The sequence below is a fragment of the Ambystoma mexicanum genome, chromosome 9 (assembly GCF_040938575.1).
Source record: "Ambystoma mexicanum isolate Mex_15411 chromosome 9, UKY_AmexF1_1, whole genome shotgun sequence".
Lineage (NCBI taxonomy): Eukaryota > Metazoa > Chordata > Amphibia > Caudata > Ambystomatidae > Ambystoma > Ambystoma mexicanum.
Genome location: NC_090931.1, coordinates 54855189 through 54879585, shown reverse-complemented (window position 1 = coordinate 54879585; position 24397 = coordinate 54855189). Strand labels below are relative to the sequence as shown.

The following is a 24397-nucleotide window of genomic DNA, read 5'->3' as shown; positions in this document are numbered from 1 at the left end:
GGGCCATGACATATTCAAACTCCTCTAGACAATTGCCCCCTCTCCCCCGCCCCTTAATTGCAGCATGGCTGTGACACGGCAAGGAGTGACAGAAAAATGGTGGCAAAGGTGAACATGTCATTTTCAAGGGCTATTTGGTGAATGAGACTCACACGCAGGGGCTTTTTTTCTCTCTCCTCTGAACTTTCTGGGTTAAATGCCGAACGTTATTTCATAGGCATACACTTTGAAAATGCACCAAAAACTCTCCAGCAGCCTTTCAATATATCTTCTCCTCTGAGGTAGATTTCTAGTTGGACACAAAACAAAAACATTGCTTTATATATATATATATATATACATATATAAAAAAAGTCTATTACTTTTTCAAACAGGTGAAGGACCTGCTCAGGTCGGTTAGTGCGCAGCATCTCTCATTGTTCCATTAGTGCCCATGCTTGATCTTAATGGGTGGTGTGGACCCCTGCCTGGACTGTCAAGCAAGGTCTAGTTGGGTTAGCTGTCCCTTCTTGGTTGTTCAGACGAGTCCACGTCGTGTTAGGCGTCCCTGCTTCAACCTTCAAGCAAGGTCTGAATATTAGTACTTCTCGCTTGGACTTTCAAGCAATGCCTGCTTTGGTTAGTAGTTCCTGCTTGTTCATTCAAGCCAGGTCACAGTGTGTTAGCATTCCATGCCGTGTGAGGTTCCACAGGTGTTTCTGCATCGCCTGGCTAGGATGTTCTGGTGTCATTGGTGGTTGCTGGTCCATTTTCAGGCAAGGTCAGGCTTTTGTTAGCAAACCCTTTCGAAGGTCTTGTTTTGTTAGTACTTGCTGCTTAATCTTACCAGCCAGGTCTGAATGTGTTAGCACTCCGTGCAGTCTGCGGTGCCATAGAAGTTCGTGCATCTCTTGCCATGGACGTTCTGCTGTCATTAATGGTTGCGGCCATTTTCCAAGCAACTTCAGGCTTTTATTAACAATCTCTGTCGAGGGTCTGGTGTTGTTAGTACGTCCTGTTTAATAGTTCAAACAAGTTCAGATTTCAGACGGACCAGGTTTTGTCACCTGATCAGACACCATTGGAAGTTCCTGCTTTGACTGCAAAGCAAAGTCATTTCATGCTACCAGCCCCTGCTTGTCCTGCACACCTGACGAGGCACAATTCTAAGTTCCTGCTTTGACTGTAAAGCAAGGTCATTTCATGCTAGCAGCCCTTGCTTGTCCTAGACACCTGGCCAGGCACCATTGGAAGTTCCTGCTTTGACTGTAAAGCAAGGTCATTTCATGCTAGCAGCCTTTGGTTGTCCTGCACACCTGATGAGGCACAATTCTAAGTTCCTGCTTTGACTGTAAAGCAAGGTCATTTCATGCTAGCAGCCCTTGCTTGTCCTAGACACCTGGCCAGGCACCATTGGAAGTTCCTGCTTTGACTGTAAAGCAAGGTCATTTCATGCTAGCAGCCCCTGCTTGTCCTGCACACCTGACGAGGCACAATTCTAAGTTCCTGCTTTGACTGTAAAGCAAGGTCATTTCATGCTAGCAGCCCTTGCTTGTCCTAGACACCTGGCCAGGCACCATTGGAAGTTCCTGCTTTGACTGTAAAGCAAGGTCATTTCATGCTAGCAGCCCCTGCTTGTCCTGCACATCTGATCAGGCACCATTGGAAGTTCCTGCTTTGACTGCAAAGCAAAGTCATTTCATGCTAGCAGCCCCTGGTTGTCCTACACACCTGACCAGGCACCATGCTAAGTTCCTGCTTTGACTGTAAAGCAAGGTCATTTCATGCTAGCAGTCCCTGCTTGTCTTGCACACCTGACCACGCACCATTGGAAGTTCCTGCTTTGACTGTAAAGCAAGGGCCTTTCATGCTAGCAGCTCTTGCTTGTCCTACACACCTGACCAGGCACCATTGGAAGTTCCCGATTTGACTGTAAAGCAAGGCCATTTCATGCTAGCAGTCCCTGCTTGTCTTGCACACCTGACCAGGCACCATTGGAAGTTCCCGCTTTGACTGTAAAGCAAGGTCATTTCATGCTAGCAGCCCCTGCTTGTCTTGCACACCTGACCAGGCACCATTGGAAGTTCCTGCTTTGACTGTAAAGCAAGGTAATTTCATGCTAGCAGCCCCTGCTTGTCCTGCACACCTGATCAGGCACCATTGGAAGTTCCTGCTTTGACTGTAAAGCAAGGTCATTTCATGCTAGCAGCCCCTGCTTGGACATTCAAACAAGGTCAGGTGTAGTGGGTGGTTCCCTATGTTAAATAAGCTCAGTGCTACATTTTGTGGTAGGTCTCAACATTCTTGCAGCATGCATTCAGCTGTGATTGACTGTGGCCTTTTGGAGGCGTGGCATTTCTCAGCTTGAATTGCCTGCCCTGTGTAGTCTGCGCAGAGGGCACTCTGCGTCCGGACCCCTTCCCCGCAAGTTCGTGAACACGGCGACCAAGATCCCATTTGCCAGACTGGACAGGGCAAATCACCGCACGGTTTGATGTCTTCGGGTTTCAGCACCTTGTCACAGTCTGTTGAGGTCTTGCCCTCCATGTCCCTACATTCCACGATCCTCCGCTGCCACCCGGAGCCACAACTCTTGGAGCATTCGGACCAGTCCCCCAGGAACCACTGGGAAGTAACCCTAGGCTTGATGATGTTGGCAGCTTTCTTCTCTTTGCCCTTTTGTCTGGCAAAAGGAATATCCTTTGGGATGAAGAAGGTGTATTTCACCTTTGGCGGGTAGATCTCACTCGACATGCTCAGGAGCTGGACGGTCAGGGGTTCCGGAAGGGGCTGGAAACTCTGTATGCGCTCCAGCGTGGTCAAGGAGCCACTGTATTTCAGTATGGTGTCCTTCACCAAGATGTCTTGCTCCATGGCGGAGATGGCCAAGTTTCCGTTTAGCAGGTAGTTGCCGTCCATGGTCTTGAGGGCCAGGTAGTTGCCGTCGCGCTTGACTCCTCTGCTGCTTCGGCGTTTGAAGTCAATGTTGGTCGCGCCAGTGGGTATTGTGATGATGTCATTGTATCCATACCTGGACATAGAAAAGGAAAGTGTATAAAGGTCCAGTCCCATGAAACACCATTTGCCAGACATACATTGTATGGTAGAGTATTGTGATTGTGTTGGTAATTTACATAATGTGTTACCAAAGCTCCCCAGGCTCATTCTGGAGTGTTACCATACAGCTCATTCTATGAAGTGTACAAGTGTGAGTGGCATGATCAGTGGTCACTAAAGGTGCATGTGAGTTCCTATCTAGGTCATATGTCCAAGTGACATTAGACACGTTCTCCACATAGAAGAAGATGCAGAAATCCACAGAGGGACCCTTGTGTAAATACCACCCCATAATCCATCGTAATCTGGACTTGTAAAGGTTCCCACCTACCAGGCATTGGGTTGTGATCCCCGATTCCTTCTCGTTATCCACCCATGCCCACTACATCATCTCTGCCCCCACCCTGACCTCGTCTCTTCATTGTGATTGGTCTACACCACTGATCTGCCCCTCCAGCCTCAATCTATCTCTGGAAAGAGGCCTCCTGCTTCTTGACTGCCTTGCATTACTGAGACAGTGGCAGTGCATGAATGGACAGATGGCTGGATGAATGCGACCGCGCGGAGGCAGCGCAGTACATCATTGCTCCAGACACGGCCCACGGGCTAACATGCAGACTTGGTCTTGTTTGCAGGATTCCGATGAGGCCTCTATTTTACTGTGGTGTGATAAAGTAATTTGTTTCCATGCCGTAGGTTTACCACCTAACCAGCATCAAGGTGCTGCAAGAGACCTACCAACAGCCACAACACGAGACTATGAGCTGGTTAAAGAGGTCAGTGTGGGCAAAACTGGTCTTAACAGTCTGGCTGGGAGCAGTAGTACAGCCTGTAATTGGCCGGCTTGGATCAGAAACCCCCTGGAGTGATAGTGGTAGTATTGCCTGGAGTGTAAGGGGGAGCAATGTGACTGTGATATAATTTAAAGTTATACACCAGGGTCAGCCATGATTGGTCAGTGTAGGTGTTTACTTAATCCAGCCTTCTATTCCCCCAATCACCACCAAGCCCACACTCAGATGGCCACTGCCCTCCATTCCGCTACCTGGGACTCACTTGGATCGGTTCAGTGACCCGGAGATCTTTCGGCACGTGGAGCTGTTGCCGCCGCACACGCCACACTTGTCCAACTTCATAGTGGATCCGATGATGTGGTCGCAGCCGGCCTTCACGCATTGGCCCTGCACACAAACGGACAAGCTTTCCAGTCCACACAGAGTGCCGTCCACCACCTGGAGAGGGAGAAGAGGACCAGTTGGATATCCATGGAGGATCTCAGAAGCACCTTGAGGGACACCCATTAATTATATACATACTGGCCCAGCCTCAAGGAGGGACCAAGCCCTATAGCTAACCCTACAACTGGTTCTTGCTATAAATATATTTCAATTAACTTCATACAGTTTTTCATAGGTACACGTTGTTTGATTACTTAACATGAAAACAAGATTCATCAAAGAAAATGATTGCCTTGGCAAATTGTTAAAGTAATTTCATGACCAGGATGAATATAAGCCTGGCCGCAGCAAATACATTCTTTTTGTTTGCCCATTAATTGTAATTCTAGATTTTTCTACTCTGACTGATATTTGACTACATGTAGTTCTGTATGTCCTGTACAAACATTTCCACCTCATTAGGGTACAATGTTGTTAACTGAAAGAAAAAGTCAACACAAATAATGGAGAAGGCCTTTGATCACCACGAAAAGACCCCAGCAATCCAAAGCCATCTTAAAGACTGCATGTTCCCTTAATATAAATATACATGGTAGCTTGTGACTTAATGTTAACTCAACCCGAATCAGCTGAGAGGCCAGAGGACTGATGGCAAAAGGGCCCACGCGTCCATCAGTCCTGCCAAACACTCATTGAACACAACCAAGAATGAATAAACCTTACTTTGGAATCAAAGACCTTGAACTCATTGCGGCCCATGGCCCGGCAGACGAGTTTGCAGCGGTCCCTGGGGGAGACCCCTGCATACTTGGGGACCCACTGCAAGAGGTTCCCGTCCATGTCGGTGAAGTTGTAGCTGTCGTAGAGCTGGCATTGCCACTGCCGGAAGCTTCTCCCTGTGAAGAGATGGAAAGGAGTAGCGGTCAAGGTCTCTCTGAGCGGTCTTTGATGCAGCACTCTCTAATACAGGGTGTAGGAAGCGTGGACAGGTGTTGCTATTGCCCATTTCAATACCTAGAGACTCAGAAGGGTGAAAGTGCCAGCCGGCCCCGCTGCGGGAGGACGCTAGGAGCTGCACTTGTAATGATCAGCACTTTATGATTAGTCTTAAAATCTTTCTACAACACCCTTCCAGTCATAGAGTTGTGTGCTTTTACAGCCTGTATTATAAATCACACTCCTTCCTTTCTGCAACTTTGAATTATTCAAAGGGCAAAACTTTCACAGAGAAGATGCAAATCCCGCACTTCCAAACAATCAGGCGGAGCGGAAAGTCCAGCTGGCTCCGGGAGCCTCTTCAAGCTGTTTCCTGATGTTGCAACTGTTTCTATTCACGTCTAATTGCTTCTATTTATTTCACTCAGCCTTTTACTTAAACAGTGGAGTCTCTCTTCTTGCTTCTATAGTCAAAGGTTGCTCAATGACCAGGCCACCCACATTCCACTACCGGATCCAGTAGGAATCCTCTTGAGAACTGGACAAGTGGAATTTCCTCTAAGGATGGAAGACATTTGCTGACCTTGTGACCAGTTTAGTCTTCTGGCATGAACACTGGAAAATGTGAGTTAAAGTGACAGACCCGTGACTGTACAGCGCATTATAGGACTGCGTCCACGGGAGGCATTGGGTGCTCGGCTAGTTGGCAGAATAATAGGTTTTTATGTTTCATAACGCATTACTCCTGCATCTCAGTGCTTCATTAATAGTTGTTATTATTGTCCAGTTCTATGGTGCTTAAATCAGCAACCTCGTAATGATGAAAAGGTGAGCCGTCCCTGCCAGGGTTCATACTCGCAGGCTGGCCTCACATCAGGTGCGAGTGCCTTACCTGTGATCTATCCACACAGCTGAACAGCTCTGGCACTCATGGATGTTCAAATATTGAGAGCCACACAACTGCTGAGAATATAAGTCTTCAATCTGCCTTCTTGAAGATTCAAGAACTAGGAGACTCTGTAGAAAGTCCACAGAAGTCTTGGAGGAGGGAAACGTGTTGACTCCGTAGTCTTAGGGACTCAACTGTTCATGTTCATGGCTGCCAGAAAACAGAAAATGAACCACTTGTCTACATAGTGGTCGGCCCCCCCTGCCATTTTCACAAGATGTCCTTGTTGTGGGCTTGCACGGCCAAGCGAGCTTCTCATTTCAAAGACTGTACAACCTTGTGCTCCTACTAAGGGGCACCAAAGCACTTGACTCAGTGCAAACATGGAACAATGATGTACAGTCTAGTATTCCAGTGAGATTGGGACCAGAATTCCAAACTCTTGGATCCAGCAGAGAAGAAGCCAGGCCTGCTTTAAATTTAAGATCTGGGCCTTCTTGGGATTTTGTGCTTGTGAGTCAAGTTGTAACAGGTTGTGTGGGCCACTGATGTGAATTCTGTATCCCTAACATTGCCTAAGGACTTACTGTCTTCTCAAGGTAGGTGCCCGCATATGAGTCATGTGGTTGATCTTTAACAGGCCAGCAAAATAACTAAGATCCATAAAATGCTTGGGGGGGTTCTGAGCCGTCTCTGCTCCAAAACATTGATCAGCTTAAGCACAGGCGATAAAAGACCTCTTACCATTTGGGGGGCACTCCTCGATGTTGCAGGACTGGTACTTGGCGCGCTGGCCCTGGCAATATTTCCCTCCATTCTGTGGCTCTGGATCATCACAGTCTCTGAAGGAAAATTGGACGCCCCCGCCGCAGGTGCGGGAACACTCCCCCCAGGCACCCCAGAGTCCCCAGTTTCCATCCACGGCGGGCTGTAAGAGAGACGAGAGTAGGCTATAGTACTGGCCACGGCCATAGTGTGTCTCTTAGCAACAATAACGAAGCACAAGGCGGCGTTTTCACAAAGGAGGGGGGGGAATCATGCCGGGGGAGGCCTTTCTCCTCAACTTTCAAAATGCGCCATTACCCAATGGCAAACGTGTTATGTGTTGCAACCATATATATTAGACCGCAAGCATTGGATTAATCCAGGATTGCAAAATCTCCCCTGTAAACTGCCCCCCACACCTTCCCCTAGGGCGGCGGTACAGAATACTTCTGGTGGTGGGACTTGATCAGTTGTGTGCAGCCAGCACATTGTTCACCGTCCCGTCCCACCCCAGGCGTCCACAAAATTAACATGTAGGAAATGTTGGCCAAGTAATTTGGCTGTTGCGGAACCAGCTGTAAGGGGGTGATCTTGGACGCGTAGACTCATGACCCCCAAGGATATTATGACTAAGTGAACTCATCCTCCAGATTTCAGGGTAGCCCTTCTTCAAAGTGTAGTGTACACAATATACAAAGTCATGATAACCACATGGGCAGAGACACAGGGCCACACGATCATCCTTACCTTTTCCTTCAACACCTCTTCCTCTGCCAGGCACTGCCCTTCCCAGCACAGCTTCCGGTCCCCACAAGTGGTTCCATCTGCCCAAGGCAGGGTGGCGTTTTTGGTGTGACACATGGGCTCATCTTGCACGCGACACCACAGCTGGGAGCAGATATCTTCCTCCGTCGTGTTAGGGCAGTGACGGAACTCCTTGCCAAAGACCTGCTGGCACTGGCCGTCCAGTCCATACAGCGAGGCCTGGCCTGGAAGTTCTGCCGGGAGGTCCAGGAAGCTGGCTGGGGGGTCCAGAAGGCAGTCTCCTGTAGGGAGAAAGCAGCGTCAAAGAGAGGCGGGTCTTCGTGAGAAGAACACTAAGAGCACGGTCTCCAGAGGAGCACTAAGAGAGGGGTCTCCTACAGAAGAATACTAAGAGGGGGTCTCCTTCAGAAGGATACTAAGAGGGCGGGTCACCTTCAGTAGAATACTAAGAGGGGGGTCACCTTCAGAAGAACACTGAGAGGGGGTCTCCTTCAAAAGAACACTAAGGGGGCAGTCTTCTTTAGAAGAAGACTTAGAGTGGGGTCTCCAGAAGAATACTAAGAGGGGGGTCACCTTCAGCAGAACACTGAGAGGGGGTCTCCTTCAAAAGAACACTAAGGGGGCAGTCTCCTTTAGAGGAACACTTAGAGTGGGGTCTCCAGCAGAACACTAAGAGAGAGGTCTCCTACAGAGGAATACTAAGAGGGGTCTCCTTCTGAAGAACACTAAGAGTGGGGTCTCCAGCAGAACACTAAGAGAGGGGTCTCCTACAGAGAAATACTAAGAGGGGTCCCCTTCTGAAGAACACTGAGGGGGCAGTCTCCTTTATAAGAACACTAAGAATGGGTCTCCTTCAGTAGAACACTAAGAGGGGATCTCCTTCATCAGGACACTAAGAGGAGGTCTCCTTCAGAGGAACACTAAGAGGAGGGTCTCCTCAGCAGGACACTTAGAGGGGTCTCCTTCAGGGGAACACTAAGAGGAGGGTCTCCTTCAGAGGAAACCTAAGAGGGGGTCTCCTCACAGAGGAACACTAAGAGGGGTCTCCGTCAGAGGAACACTAAGAGGGGTCTCCTTCAGCAGGACACTAAGAGGGGGTCTCCTTCAGCAGGACATTAAGAGGAGGGTCTCCTTCAGAGGAACACTAAGAGGGGGTCTCCAGAAGCACACTAAGAGGAGGGTCTCCTTCAGAGGAACACTAAGAGGGGGTCTCCTTCAGAGGAACACTAAGAGGGGTCTGCTTCAGAGGAACACTGAGAGGAGGGTCTCCTTCAGAGGAACACTAAGAGGGGGTCTCCTTCAGAGGAACACTTAGAGGGGTCTCCTTCAACAGGACACTAAGAGGGGTCTCCTTCAGCAGGACACTAAGAGGGGCTCTCCTTCAGAGGAACACTAAGAGGGGGTTTCCTTCAGAGGAACACTAAGAGGGGTCTCCTTCAGAGGAACACTAAGAGGGCGTCTCCTTCAGCAGAACACTAAGAGGAGGTCTCCTTCAGAGGAACACTAAGAGGAGGGTCTCCTTCAGAGGAGCACTAAGAGGGGGTCTCCTTCAGTAGGACACTGAGAGGGAATCTCCTTCAGAGGAACACTAAGAGGGGGTCTCCTTCAGAGGAACACTAAGAGGGGGTTTCCTTCAGAGGAACACTAAGAGGGGTCTCCTTCAGAGGACCACTGAGAGGGCGTCTCCTTCAGCAGAACACTAAGAGGAGGTCTCCTTCAGAGCAGCACTAAGAGGAGGGTCTCCTTCAGAGGAGCACTAAGAGGGGGTCTCCTTCAGCAGGACACTGAGAGGGGGTCTCCTTCAGAGGAACACTAAGAGGGGGTCTCGTTCAGAGGAACACTAAGAGGGGGTTTCCTTCAGAGGAACACTAAGAGGGGTCTCCTTCAGAGGACCACTGAGAGGGCGTCTCCTTCAGCAGAACACTAAGAGGAGGTCTCCTTCAGAGGAACACTAAGAGGAGGGTCTCCTTCAGAGGAGCACTAAGAGGGGGGTCTCCTTCAGCAGGACACTGAGAGGGCGTCTCCTTCAGAGGAACACTAAGAGGGGGTCTCCTTCAGAGGAACACTAAGAGGGGGTCTCCTTCAGCAGGACACAAAGAGGGGTCTCCTTCAGCAGGACACTTAGAGGGGGTCTCCTTTAGAGGAACACTAAGAGGAGGGTCTCCTTCAGAGGAACACTAAGAGGGGGTCTCCTTCAGAGGATCACTAAGAGGGGGTCTCCTTCAGAGGAACACTAAGAGGGGTCTCCTTCAGAGGAACACTAAGAGGAGGGTCTCCTTCAGAGGAACACTAAGAGGCGTTCTCCTTCAGAGGAATACTAAGAGGGGTCTCCTTCAGAGGAACACTAAGAGGGGTCTCCTTCAGCAGGACACTAAGGGGAGCTGTTCTTCAGCAGGACACTAAGAGGAGGTCTCCTTCAGCAGGACACTAAGAGGGATCTCCTTCAGCAGGACACTAAGGGGGGTCTCCTTCAGAAGAACACTAAGAGGGGGTCTCCTTCAGAGGAACACTAAGAGGGCGTCTCCTTCAGCAGGACACTAAGAGGAGCTGTTCTTCAGCAGGACACTAAGGGGAGGTCTCCTTCAGCAGGACACTAAGAGGGGGTCTCCTTCAGCAGGACACTAAGAGGGGTCTCCTTCAGAGGAATGCTAAGACGGGGTCTCCTTCGGAGGAACACTAAGAGGGGTCTCCTTCAGAGGAACACTAAGAGGGGGTCTCCTTCAGAGGAACACTAAGAGGGGTCTCCTTCAGAGGAACAGTCAGAGGTGTCTCCTTCAGCAGGACACTGAGAGGGCGTCTCCCTCAGAGGAACACTAAGAGGGGGTATTCTTCAGCAGGACACTAAGGAGGATCTCCTTCAGAAGAACACTAAGAGGGGGTCTCTCCTTCAGCAGGACACTGAGAAGGTGTCTCCTTCAGCAGGATACTAAGAGGGGTCTCCTTCAGAAGAACACTAAGAGTGGGGTCTCCAGCAGAACACTAAGAGAGGGGTCTCCTACAGAGGAATACTAAGAGGGGTCTCCTTCTGAGGAACACTGAGGGGGCAGTCTCCTTTACAAGAACACTAAGAGTGGGGTCTCCTTCAGTAGAACACTAAGAGGGGGTCTCCCTCAGAGGAACACTAAGAGGGGGTTTCCTTCAGAGGAACACTAAGAGGGGTCTCCTTCAGAGGAACATTAAGAGGGCGTCTCCTTCAGCAGAACACTAAGAGGAGGTCTCCTTCAGAGGAACACTAAGAGGAGGGTCTCCTTCAGAGGAACACTAAGAGGGCGTCTCCTTCAGCAGGACACTCCGAGGGGGTCTCCTTCAGAGGAACACTAAGAGGGGGACTCCTTCAGAGGAACACTAAGAGGGCGTCTCCTTCAGCAGGACACAAAGAGGGGGTCTCCTTCAGAGGAACACTTAGAGGGGTCTCCTTCAGCAGGACACTAAGAGGAGGGTCTCCTTCAGAAGAACACTAAGATGGGGTCTCCTTCAGCAGGACACTAAGAGGAGGGTCTCCTTCAGAAGAACAGTAAGAGGGGGTCTCCTTCAGCAGGACACTAAGAGGAGGGTCTCCTTCAGCAGGACACTACGAGGCGGTCTCCTTCAGAGGAACATTAAGAGGAGGGTCTCCTTCAGAGGAACACTAAGAGGGCGTCTCCTTCAGCAGGACACTAAGAGGGGGTCTCCTTCAGCAGGACACTAAGAGGAGGGTCTCCTTCAGAAGAACGCTAAGAGGGGGTCTCCTCCAGCAGGACACTAAGAGGAGGGTCTCCTTCAGAAGAACACTAAGAGGGATTCTCCTTCAACAGGACATGATGAGAGTCTGAGGAAGTCCACAAGACCACTCGTCTCCTTACAGGGAGTGCAGTGGCTGTGAAACAGACAGTACTTGGGAATGGCTCATATTTGGCTGCTCCACACCATTATAGGATTCAAAACCCATATTTGAAAAATCTGTCTGATTCGCCACACAAATGAATTAACGGATGCAGCATTACCCTGGCGGTTTTACTGGACACTTTAATACCACATTTCTCCATTAGAGGCTAATGGGGAATGACTTTTGAGTCCAGGGGTCTCTAAAAAACATCACCCATGAAATTATTGTTTTCGCATTTGCTAATGGTTTTTCAGTTTGGTGGCACTTACAGATCAAATTCCACCAAACTTGTAATGAGACCCTATGTTTACTGAGCTTTCTGGCTTCCAATAGAGTCTCATTACTGACTACACCAAAGATAAGCATTGGTAAAGCCAAGCGTTTGGGCTTTTGTTTAGGTATGTGATAGGCATTTGCTGGGCACTGATGTCATGGTGCCAGCTGGCCATTCCATGGAAATGGTGCGATTAGCTGGACGTATGATGGCAGTGCTTGGAAGAGGCCTATTTAACACTTATACATGAGCCCCAAATTCTGACTGTGTCAATGCTTGTTTTTTACAGGACTTCAGTGCAAGGAACAGATAATGAAGTGGCCCACCCTCACTTGGTTAAGGCATGTTTATTACACCATTAGCCATTTACTGCTGCCATTAAGCCGTTAACTCTTAGCAGACTGCTTAGCAACAACCCTGGCAGGCTAAAGGTGGCTCTTACTGCCTGAAGGAGTGAGCTCAAAGAGTTCCCAAAGGGCATGTTTTGGGCGGGGAGAGGCATGAGGTGGGTGGGAAGGTCCATAGGGATTAGGAGGGCCATGAGCAGTCAATGGGTGGGTAAATACCAAACAACACCTACAAGCTGTGTGCCCCTCCTCACATATCCTCATCCCCCTAGCTGTACTCTAATGCAATCGTTTTGGCTTATAGCTGGCACTTAAGCACCACCTCATGGCCCAAACTAAATATACTATAGTGCAGAAGCAGAGCAAAGAAAACAGAGGCAGAAAATGCCAGTAGAAGGACACTGGAGGCAGGGGGAGGCGGAGGGGGTATTATCTGCGGGCATAAACAAGATGGACGATTTAGAAATGGTGTGACGGTTGCAGAAAAGTGAAAGTATAAGAAAAGGACGGAGGCGAGACCAAGTGGAAAGTGGCATCTCTTCTAGTTTCTTAAAGATGGCAGGCTTCTCACAATAAAGTAAATAGGAGCTTCTCAGGCAATTCCCTGGGGAAGTTTGAGAACGTGCAGAAACGTATATCACTATTTTGCGTGGCTTTGCCATGGTGGGACAGGCTGATTCCCTCCACACACCATTTTTAATAAATTAGTTTGATTTCCTAATAAAATGATTTTATTGGGGGCGAATCTATACATTTTTGTGATAACCTCGTGTGATTTGGGATTTTTGTCAGGAGAGAAAATTTTGTGGAGATGGTGGGAATTCACAAATTACCAGAAAAGCAAACTTTTGGCCATAATTTGCCAGATCCCCTTTTGAGCCAATTAAATGTGCATGCCCGCAGATTGACAACACCTGGGAAAGGGGAGAAAGGACAGCACAGCTCCCCCAGGAAACCATTGATTTAAAGGGAAAACGGACATGACTCTCCCTCCATTAGAAAAAATAGCAGGGGCTCATTTCCTACGCCCCGGAGTGTAATGTTATGTTAGTTGGCATTTATATAGTGCTCTATATGTCATTGGTATGATCTCAAAGTGCTTGTGGGTTGAACGCCCTTGGGGACCGTAGTCCAGGTCAGTGGAGAGAGTAGGGTAGTGTATGGTGCTTGGGTGCACTTAATATGTGTGCAGCCAGTGTGATTTGACTGATGGTAGCTGCATCCTAACACTAGGTGCGGTGGTAGTGACAGATCAGTTGAATGTGTACAGTCTGGCGGTCAGTCTCAGAGACTGCATTCTGGCGGCATTAGGCCTGTGTGGGACGTTTATGTGTGCAGCCAGGCTGATTTTTTCGTGGGTTATAGCTGCGCTCTAGCAGGCTGTTGAGATGTTCATTGATTAGTGTAGGTATGTGTGCTGCTAGGCTGAAATTGATCGAGGGGCATAGCTGCGCTCTATTGTGCGTTGGTGTAAAGTGGAGAGTGGGCATAGCGGTAGGAGGGATGAGTGTCTGGAGTGGAGAGTGAGCATAGCGGTAGGAGGGGTGGGTGTCTGGAGTGGAGAGGGAACATAGCGGTATGAGGGGTGGGTGTCTGGAGTGGATGGTGTACTCTTAGGAGCCCACTGTTCCTGGTTACCTTCTGGGTCAGGATGAGCTGGCAGTGGTAGTCCTCATGTTTCACAGTAGTGGGACTCTTAGGTAGATTCACAGGTTGGACCGGAGTAAGTTATGATTTGCACGGTCAGAGGGTCATAATTCTTAGGCTCAGCACTATGTGTCATGGCATGTAATGTGAGCGGCCTAGTATAGCGCCTGAATGCAAACGTAAGATGCAAAAGCAAGGTGTTAGCCATTTACAGCTCCCTTTTACATTCCAAGGCATTTCACATCGCCTTGAAGCAGAGGAGGAGCAGGGAACTGTATTTACACTTCCGCCATGCTACACCCCTCCGACTACAAAGAGCGCATGGTGTAACGCCTGCGTGTGATTTTTACTCCTGATGCTTAACTAATAGAAGCAGACGGATTCAACACGAGTACATGGTGCGGGCATTTAATAAGGAATGCAGATTACATGCCGGGGATCAACGTTAGGCATTATGTGCTGATGGGTCTTGTGCAATATGAAGCCTAAAAGCAAAGAGCAACACACTGCAAAACAGCCTTTGTTCTTCAGCTTCTTCCCTGTGCAAAAGCAAATGAGGGCCAGTAAATTCCGCTTTTCAGACGGCATTTACCGACGATGAGAACGTGCCGGTCGGTAAGAGGCAGCGTAAAAGAGTTCCGAGGACTTTTACGCGTGTATTCAATGCTCTGCCCATTGCAAAACGACCTCTACAGTGAATGCCTTCTGCACAGCGCAATGTGCAGGGGCTTTTTCATTCTTTTAAACAAAGCAGAGCGTGAAATGAAACAATAAAGACAATTAAGCCTGATTTTACTCTTTCAGTTTTCACTTTCTTTTGTAAATGTGCAAAATTACGAACAGGGGACCCAGCAGAACGCAAGTGCTAACACTTGTCTGTGTTTTAAACAAGAAACTCAATGGTACTCATTTTATCAAGCACAGAAAGATAAAATACTGAGTTGACCCACCATACACTGATTTCTGCGAGAGATGTCTTAACCCACTGCACCTTTCCACTTGTTCATTTGTAAAGTTTTCACACCTCTATTTTCCAGAAGCCCATATTTGCTTCCCCGGTGCCCGCCCAGGGCCTCCTTACCGTGCCCGCTGTCCAGAAAGTCGGTGAGGTACATGGTGCTGCAGGGGGACCACGGCATAGTCTTGTTCAAGTGCAGGAACATGGGTGCCATCATGTGATGATTGCCCAGGCCCCCAAAGAGCCTTTCGCAGGTCTTGGAGTCATCATGTGGCATGCTAAGCACGTGCCCTGGGGAGAAGAAAGCACAAAGCTGTGTTAGGTGTCACTGCCCACAACATCCCCAAAACAAGGAACTGGAGTGTTGGATTGGATAGTAGTGCATTTTATGGCAATTAATATCAACATTATTTGCGGTCTACATCTGGCGTAAGCTAGGAGGAGCATGATTTTGTCTTTATATGATATGATAGGTTATTTATAATGCGCTTAATACCCAGAGGTTTCTAAGCGCAGACCCGGGGATCGAACCTGTATTGCTCCGTGTCGTCTTGCTTCCAAAGCGAGCACGTTGCCCCCGAGCTATTCTCCCGAGACGATATAAGCACTGATAGTAAAAAGCAATGGGTTGAAAGCGACGGCGAGTGACCAGTCAGAGGGGAAAGGACAGAGATGAAATACTTCCTGTAGAAAGACGTGAATCTGAGGTGCTTGGGCACATTGACGCCGGGCAGGAGGGGCTTCCATACTTTGGTGCCGCCATCAAGAAAACCGGATCAACCGAAGACGGCATCCAATATCAACAGCCGCTGAGGTCGAACTACGTAGCACAGAACCCTGCGTAGCTTTATTCCAAACTAAAAAAACAAGAGTCTGTCTCGGTGGTGAGGGATTTGGGGGTCTGCCTGATGAAACCACCTCTACCAGTTGCAGCTCCCAAGGTTCCAGGCCTGACATCCAATCTCGCAACCTGGAATGGACACGCCTTCCAAACATTCAACAATGCTTTAGGCTTCAAACGCCACCCATGCCATGTTTTCTTTCTGACCCCCCCACCACCACCACCACCCCCATCTTTTCACACGTTCTCTGGCCAAACAGTGTCCCCCTGCCCCAGGATGAGCTGCAGGAACCTGAATTCCTTCCATCCATCCTGCCAAAGCAAAAGCCCTAGTTATCTTTGGACCTACCCATCAGGGCTTGCCCCCTCCCTCCCACTCCATACGAAAACCTGTTCCTAAAGCTGACCACAGATCCACAAACCACATTCAACCTGTTTCTGATCTAGAGGCAAAACCAATGGCTTTCACTGCCCCATCATTGACCTCCTGGTCCATGAAACCCTCAACAAAATGTCTCATCCTGAGAGACCTCAATTTGAGCTTCAATTGCATCTCTGACCAATTGCAAAGGGGACTCCTGTCCCACCCACATTGTGAAACTCTGTGCTCCTTCGATCACGCCTATTATCACTGAATTTCTCCAATGCATCATCTTCAACTAATATAGTACCCTCCAACATTAAAGCAGCGTGGGCCACAATCCTCCTAAAAAATCCCTTGACCCATCTATCCCCACCAACTATCGCCCCATCACCACAGTCACCTTCCTCCTCAGAATTATTTACCACTTTGCCTACTCCCAAGTCCAACAATTCCTGGAGCTTAACCACCTTCTTGGCAAAAGACAGTCTGGCTTTCGTTCAACCCACAGCAGAGAAACTGCCCTCTTGGACCTAAAAATACAAATGGATTCCATTCGGGACTCCGGCAAACTAGCTATCCTCCTTTTAAAGATCTCTCTGCGACGTTCGATCTAGTAGATCACAACCTCCTATGTCACCACCTCAGCCATCACTTCCATTTCTCTCCGCAAGCCACCGAGTGGATTAAATCCTTTCTCAATGGCCGCACCACCCACGTCTTTATTGGGGACCACTCAGCTGATCCCAGCCCGCACTGTAGGCGTATCACAAGGGTCCTGCCTCTCCCACACTCTTTATAATACTTATACTAAACTCCTCTTCGATCTCCTCAACTCCAGTGAGGTCATTTACACCAACTTTGTAGATGACACCCACATTTTCATCCCTATGGCAGGTGACCACACTCACAGCACACTCGCAATCAACGCAGTTTACAGCACAATTAAAAATTGGATGGCCACACACAACCTACGCCTAAACGTTGAGAAAACCGAGCTCCTCATCCTTGGCTCCCCTCACTGTCTCATACACCTAGACGACTCCTTCTCTGCCTTCTGCATTGATGGCACAACCATACCCGTTCCAAAGCAAATAAAAACCCTGGGAATCTCCTTGATGCTGGCTTATCCATGGCTGGCCAGTTACATTCCTTAGCCTCATCCACTGCCTACGCAGCGAGGCTGAAGTCGCTGAATATACAGTTCTTTTCACATAACAACTGCCTCACACTCGCACGTGCCCTGATCCTGTCCAAACGGGACTAGTGTAATGCCCTATTGATGGGCACCTTGAACACCAACATGCAAAAACTCCAACTGCTTCAAAACAAAGCACTAGGTGCTCTGACCATATTTCTGCCACCAGAAGGGAAGCCCATTGGCTCCCCATAAAAGCTTGTGTAGAATTCAAAACTCTGCTCACCACTGCATTCACAAGGAAGCCCCCCTCTACCTCAACAACTGTATCTCTCAATCTGTCCCGGTGTGAGCGCTGAGATGGAGCTCCTGCTCCTCGTTGTTCCCCATCCGCTTCAAGAGCAAGAGATCCGGCGGAGTCAATTCCCGTGTCCCGGCACCCTCGCTCTGGAATGTTCTGCCTGCCCACATCAGAAATGAGCGCTCAGTATCTATTTTCAAAAAACGTGTCAAGGCCCGGCTGTTGGATAAACATCAGTCATATTGTGCCCCTGCCACTTGCCTTTGCTCCGCATGATTTTCCCTCTATCGTGTGCTTGTCGTTTGTTTGCTTTATGTGCGAAAGCTTCTTGCCTGTACTCACAAAACGCCGTGATATCCCCGGTCTGGGCGTTCCACTAAGGGCAAAAATAAATAAATACATTTGAAGACTCATATTGAGAAGAGGGCCCAGACTTCCTTCTTGAAATGAAAGTTGTATGAAAAGGTAATGTTTTTTTCTTCTGGCAGAAAATTCCAAGGCGTGTAGTTCAGACTTTAATGCTGGCAGCGTGCGAGAGGTAGTGATGCAGATCTTAGAAACGTACCACAGTATATCGAAGGGGGGCTGGGGGGCTGGGGGGGGGGGGCTGGGGGAGGCGGGGGGCAGGGGGGGCGGGGGTGAGGAGGTGCACTATTGTTGGACATTTGAAAAACTGTCTTAATACTCACTAAAGACTGTTGTTTATGAAGCACCAAAATTCAATGTTGGAACAAAGAAATGTGATCCTGATTCTTCAATTTTGGTCGCCTTGAATTGGCTGCCAGCGCAAGCACGCCCGGGTTTTAAAAGCAGGGTGCCGTGTATGTAAGGTGTTAAGGCACGAACATTCTCCTAACATGATTGAACAGTTAAACTATTTGGGCGGTGGGTGGTTTTCTTGGAGCAAAGCGCTCTTAAAGTTGGAAACAGAGGAAACAGCCTAAAAGCAGTGTTTTCCTCCTTATGCGCCGGGCTGTGGACGTTCTGCCTGTTTCTTGCCGTTTAAGCCCAATGCAGTCAGGCTTCCAAGGGAACTCACTATTCAGGCAATACCTGTCCTGCTTTCTCCTGGGTCCTGGATTGGTCCCTTCTGTTTTAGACATCTTTTAGTTGGTTGCCTGGTTGCTATGGTGATCACCTGATTCTTTTATCTATGCTGGTGTCTTGCCAGCCTGGATGTGTTTAGTCCTTTATTGTATGGTTTGCTTTTTGTAAATGTTACATTGAGACTTTCAGTGGATGGATTTTTGCGTCATGTGCTGTAAGCCGCTCCTTTACTCCTTGGGGGTAATGTGCTGTAAAACTCTCCATGGTAATATGTTCCATTACTCCTTGGAGTTAATTTGCTGTAAGTCGCTCCATTACTCTTTGTGGGGTAATATGCTGTAAGGCGCCCTATTACTCCTTGGGGGTAATATGCTCCATTACTCCTTGGGGGTAATATGCTGTAAGGCGCTCCATTACTCCTTGGGGGTAATATGATGTAAGGGGCTCCATTAATCCTTGGGTGTAATATGCTGTAAGGCGCTCCATTACTCCTTGTGGGTAATATGCTGTAAGGGGCTCCATTAATCCTTGGGTGTAATATGCTGTAAGGGGCCCCATTACTCCTTGGGGGTAATATGCTGTAAGGCGCTCCATTACTCCTTGGGGGTAATATGCTGTAAGGCGCTCCATTACTCCTTGGGGGTAATATGCTCCATTACTCCTTGGGGGTAATATGCTGTGAGGTGCTTTATTACTCCTTGGGGGTAATATGCTGTAAGTCACTCCTATACTCTTGGGGGTAATATATTGTAGGGTGTTCCTATACTCCTTAGTGGTAATGTGCTGCAAGGCACTCCTAGACTCCTTAGGGGTAATATGTTTTAGGGTGCTCCATTATTCCTTGGGGGTTACATGTTGTTGGGCGCTACTGTGAGGAATTCGCCTCTCCGCACAGGAAGTATGCACTCGCCTGGCCGTTTTTAACATTTTTGTAAGAAGTGGAATGACAGGAGATCAACCTCAGAATATGTGTGTGGCTAATCCACAAACATTTTCCTATGCTCGCTGCACAACAAACACATAGTCAACTGTACTTTGGGGGGACACAGCCTACAGGCGCAGTCCTCCCTGCCACATTTAGCTGGAATGTGACAGCCAGGAGTACATGAAAGCATCTCAGGAAGGGGAATGCAACACCTTCTTCCTGCCATATGCAGCCTAATTACATATCAAAGACTCCATGGATCCACCCTATTCTAGTGTCAACCCTATTCTAGTGTCAATGTACTGTGTGGGGCCAGCGCACACTGATGAGAGTTAAACAAAAGCCTGCCTGCGAAGAGGCCTGGCCACAGAACTAACACAAGGGACAGGAACTAACACCTCTTTGATATGCAATGTGTCAACTTGAAGCTAGCTTCCACCCTTCTGTATGAAGGGCAGTGAAAGTCATGTCTGGAACAACTGTTTACAGTAGGCAACCCCTGAAGGGAATGCCCTTTCAAGTATGTGATTTGATGGAGAAAAGGTTTGTGAAAAAACAGATCGACTACCCCTCTCTTTAAGTCCTGTATGGGTCACAGGTGAAGATGAAGGTTAACCTGTACAATTTGTTAGTAAGGTTATCGCCTTTTTGGGAAGAATTGCAAAAAAATGCTGCTAGGTACAAAAAATTCTATCTTTTTAATAGTCACAAGAATACCTAAAAACGTTACAAGCTTAACAAAACATAGCAAACTTAATACATTTTCAATTAAAACATTCAGTCATCATTCATCTATTCTAACAGGGGAATACTACAACTTAAACAGCTTTGTGCATAACAGTGAGTCAACATATGCATTAGTGACAGGGGAAAAAAACATTAGGTTTTCCCTTTCTTGTTCCCCATTAGGCACACTAGCCCTGCCAATGAATGGTACCAAGTGAAATACAGAAATACAAAGACCAACCTTGAAAACAAAGCCACAGAAGTTGCTAATCTGAACCAAGACCAGAGATGGCAATACCCGGCCACATCCGAGAGTCTGACCAGTCTCAATAGTCCTAACTTCAGTCTATGGACCATAGATGTGCTAGTGTGCCTAATGGGGAACAAGAATAATCTACCACAAAGTAACCATTTGTCCTGAAGATGGCCCAACATTTACCTTAGTGATCACTGTTGACAGAGGTGGTACACTACAAAGGGCCGAAACATATGTCGACTGCTAAAGGGAAAACCTAATGTTTTTTTCCCCTGTCACTAATGCATATTTTGACTCACTGTTATGCACAAAGCTGTTTAAGTTGTAGTATTCCCCTGTTAGAATAGATGAATGATGACTGAATGTTTTAATTGAAAATGTATTAAGTTTGCTATGTTTTGTTAAGCTTGTAACGTTTTTAGGTATTCTTGTGACTATTAAAAAGATAGAATTTTTTGTACCTAGCAGCATTTTTTTGCAATTCTTCCCAAAAAGGCGATAACCTTACTAACAAATTGTACAGGTTAACCTTCATCTTCACCTGTGACCCATACAGGACTTAAAGAGAGGGGTAGTCGATCTGTTTTTTCACAAACCTTTTCTCCATAGAAAATCCCTTCTTACAGTTTTGACCCCCCGTTAACAAAAAATAGGGATTACCCATTTATATATACCTGTGATTTGATGGAGACAGAAAGTTTGTTCTCGCCATAAACTTCAATGGAGACCTGCGCGTTCATCAGGAGTCACAAAGAGCTCAATTAACTAGAGAGACACTTTGATTCACAACAAACAGGAAGATGGGTGAAACTTAGTAGTACACGTTATCACCCCTTACCTTCCTGTTGCAGAGCACTCTGGTTATGACCTCACGCATAACAGAAGATTATTGGTGGGGACCCAGGATTGGTTCATTAAGGTAGGCTTAGTCTGCACCAATCACTGGGGCCCATTTTGTTTTAAAAGAGGATTGAGCCCCTCTTTTGGCAGATCATCAGACGACTTCAAAGGGAGTAAGAAGAAGGACTCATTTGGACCCTGGCTGAAGGTACAGCCTGCCTTACAGCTTCTGCCAGCGAAGGAAGGCCTGGATTTCCAAGAGGGAAACATGATCCCTCCCCTAAACATCTCCCAGGGAACAGAGGGAGATAATAACCTCAGAGGACCCATCCAGCAGCTCCAGAACCAGTACTCAGTCAGCGCACTGCATGCCCTGCTAGGTTCTACCAGCAAGCTTCCTAGGTGGGAAGTGCCAGGGAGTCCCTGAACAAGGGACAAGGCCGCTGCCTGCAAACACTCTCCTCAGCTTTGGGACGTCTGCCTTAAAGAACGACAGGAGCCCTGCGAAGAAGAAAGGAGGAGTGCCACACAAGCATCAACCAGCATCCATCTTTTAAGGACATGTTCGAGACAGTCGAGCCCTCGAACTGCGACCTGCTGCACCACTGACTGTTGTCACGCTGTAGTAACCAAAGCCGTCCGAGATGCCTCGACCAGCGTTCCAGGTCCACCAACCAGCACATAGACAACGATTCTTAATGATACCCCTGTGCCGCTGTGTATGCCAGCCTGCAGCCATCTGTCCAGCCTCGCTAGCCGAACTGCCTGCCGGCTGATACCCGCACCTGTCTCCCGTCTTGAACTCTGTTACAGGAGCTGCAAAGCATCCTGGAACCGACTCGATGCTGTCGAGCATCAAGATCATCTCAAGCACCAGGTACATTGTGGTTCTGTCTCCCTGGTCCTTCTCCGAAGGCTGCTAGTGACATTTACGACCCCTTGCTGCCTTGGTGCTGAAACCAAATAACCTTGAATAGTTAAGACTGATTGCTTTACCGACTCCCCTCTGTGTTCCTTTACAGGGTAGGCTGTATTTTATAGAGTGCTAGAACTTTCTGTTGTAATAATAATAATAGAGATATTTATATACAACCTTGACTGGACAGTCCCTTTTACCATTGGGTAATAATTGTATTTTTGCTGTGTTGCAACTAACCGGTGATCCATGACCTTGCCGAGATAAGCCTGCCGTTCCGCCTAAATTACCAAAATTGGACAATGAGGATTATAATTAACTTGTATTTCCAATCTGTTTGGATCCCTTCTGGTGTACTAGAGGTGTGCGGCTGATTGATGGGTTAGAACCCGATATTCATCCCTGGAACACTGGTGCTCCGGAAGTTGATTCGTCACATTGGTGGCAAGCGGTCACATCTAGTTGGAGTCTTGTGCACAGCTTAGTCACTCAACCATAAAAGTACTGTTGCAGGCAACGTTTAGACACTGCTAGGTATTTGTAAAAATCATGGATCCCGACATAGAGACTGTGAAAGGCATGAGCAAGGCTGTCCTGCCTGTCCTATGTCAAGAAAGAGGACTTCCCCCACTTCACTGAGGTTAATAAACAGGAGTTGCTGACCAGCCTCCCAGCTTGGGTAGAAGCGAGAGCAGTTGAGGAGGAGACCCCATGGGACGGGCTAGGCTCTGTGTACCAGAACAGAAGCTGATTCATCACAGCTCTGATACTCCTTTGGGGTAAAATGCTGTAAGGCCCCCCCATACCCTTTGGGATAATATGCTGTAAGGTGCTCCTATGCTCCTTGGGATAAAATGCTGTAAGGCCCCCCATACTCTTTGGGTTAATATGCTGTAAGACGCTCCTATACTCCTTGGGGATAAAATGCTGTAAGGCCCCCCATACACTTTGGGGTAATATGCTGTAAGGCGCTCCTATACTCCTTGGGGGTAATATGCTGTAAGGCCCCCCATACCCTTTGGGGTAATATGCTGTAAGGACACCCATACCCTTTGGGGTAATATGCTGTAAGGCCCCCCATACTCTTTGGGGTAATATGCTGTAAGGACGCCCATACCCTTTGAAGTAAATGCCTTTAAGGCGCTCCTATACTCCTTGGGGATAAAATGCTGTAAGGACCCCCATACTCTTGGGGGTAATGTGCTGTAAGGAGCCCCATACTCCTTGGCTCCTTGGGGTAATATGCTGTAAGGCTCTCCTATACTATTGGGGGTAAAATGATGTACGGCTCTTCTATACTCTTGGGGTTAATGTGTTGTAAGGCTCTCCTCTATTCCTTAGGGGTGATATGCTGTAAGGACCCCTATACCCTTTGGGGTAAAATGCTGCAAGGAGCCCCATACTCCTTGGCTCCTTGGGGTAATATGCTGTAAGGCTCTCCTATACTCCTTGGGGGTGATATGCTGTAAGGAGCCCAATACCCTTGGGGTAATATGCTGTAAGGAGCCCCATACTCTTTGGGGTAATGTGCTGTAAGGCTCTCCTATACTCCTTGGGGGTGATATGCTGTAAGGAGCCCAATACCCTTGGGGTAATATGCTGTAAGGAGCCCCATACTCTTTGGGGTAATGTGCTGTAAGGCTCACCTATACTCCTTGGGGGTGATATGCTATAAGGATCCCTATACCCTTTGGGGTAATATGCTGTAAGGCGCTCCTATTCTTGTGGGTAAGGTTTGCACCATGAGGTTCAGGTGGAGTAAGACTCAGTAAGATTCACTGAGTGAGAGTGAGTGTGAGCCAGAAATAAATAAATCGAGTGTGACAATGATTCAAAGATAGAAAGATTGCATGGAAGATAAAGGGGGGAAGTGGGAGAGGGACAGACAGCTTGAGAGAAGAGACATAGAGAGGAAGATATAATGAGAGAAGGCAAGTGAGGCAAAAGAGAGAAAAGGGGGGCAGGCTTGGTGAGGGTCAGACAGGAGAGTGAGAAATGGAACAGGGGAGAATGTTAGGAGAAGTGTAAAGAAGTGGGAAAAGAGACAAGGATGTCAAGAGGGGAGACATACATGCCAGGAGAAGAACTGGGAGGGACAGGCAGATGATAGTATGAAGAGAGAGTGACAGAGGGAAAGTGAGAGAGAGCGATATATAGAGAGAGTGGGAGAGAGTTAGTGATATAGCGAGGGTGAGAGAGAAAGAGGGAAAGTGAGAGAGAGTGATAGAGAGACAGAGGGGGAGGGGGAGAGTGAGAGAGAGAAACATGGAGTAACAGAGGCAACTGACACGGGCAGCAACGCAATTAGAACAGTCAACACACGATAGGAATGCCTCCCTCTTGCAGACAGAGGCAAAGCTTTACTGTGTGAAGTCGAATAAGCTGT

General features: G+C 48.1%; 1 protein-coding gene across 1 annotated transcript in view; it reads right to left on the bottom strand.

Moving 5' to 3' along the window:
* Positions 1 to 265: 265 nt before the first annotated feature.
* The window catches only part of ADAMTS8 (ADAM metallopeptidase with thrombospondin type 1 motif 8), a 123930-nt gene continuing 99798 nt past the window's right edge, over positions 266 to 24397 (bottom strand). Inside the window, exons 4-9 of the mRNA XM_069614131.1 lie at positions 14784 to 14951; positions 7552 to 7850; positions 6784 to 6967; positions 4938 to 5110; positions 4093 to 4268; positions 266 to 3010 (exon numbers count right to left, since the gene is read on the bottom strand). Of these exons, the coding sequence (XP_069470232.1) occupies positions 2275 to 3010; positions 4093 to 4268; positions 4938 to 5110; positions 6784 to 6967; positions 7552 to 7850; positions 14784 to 14951 (1736 nt within the window). The 3' untranslated portion in view covers positions 266 to 2274. The remainder of the gene's footprint in view (positions 3011 to 4092; positions 4269 to 4937; positions 5111 to 6783; positions 6968 to 7551; positions 7851 to 14783; positions 14952 to 24397) is intronic.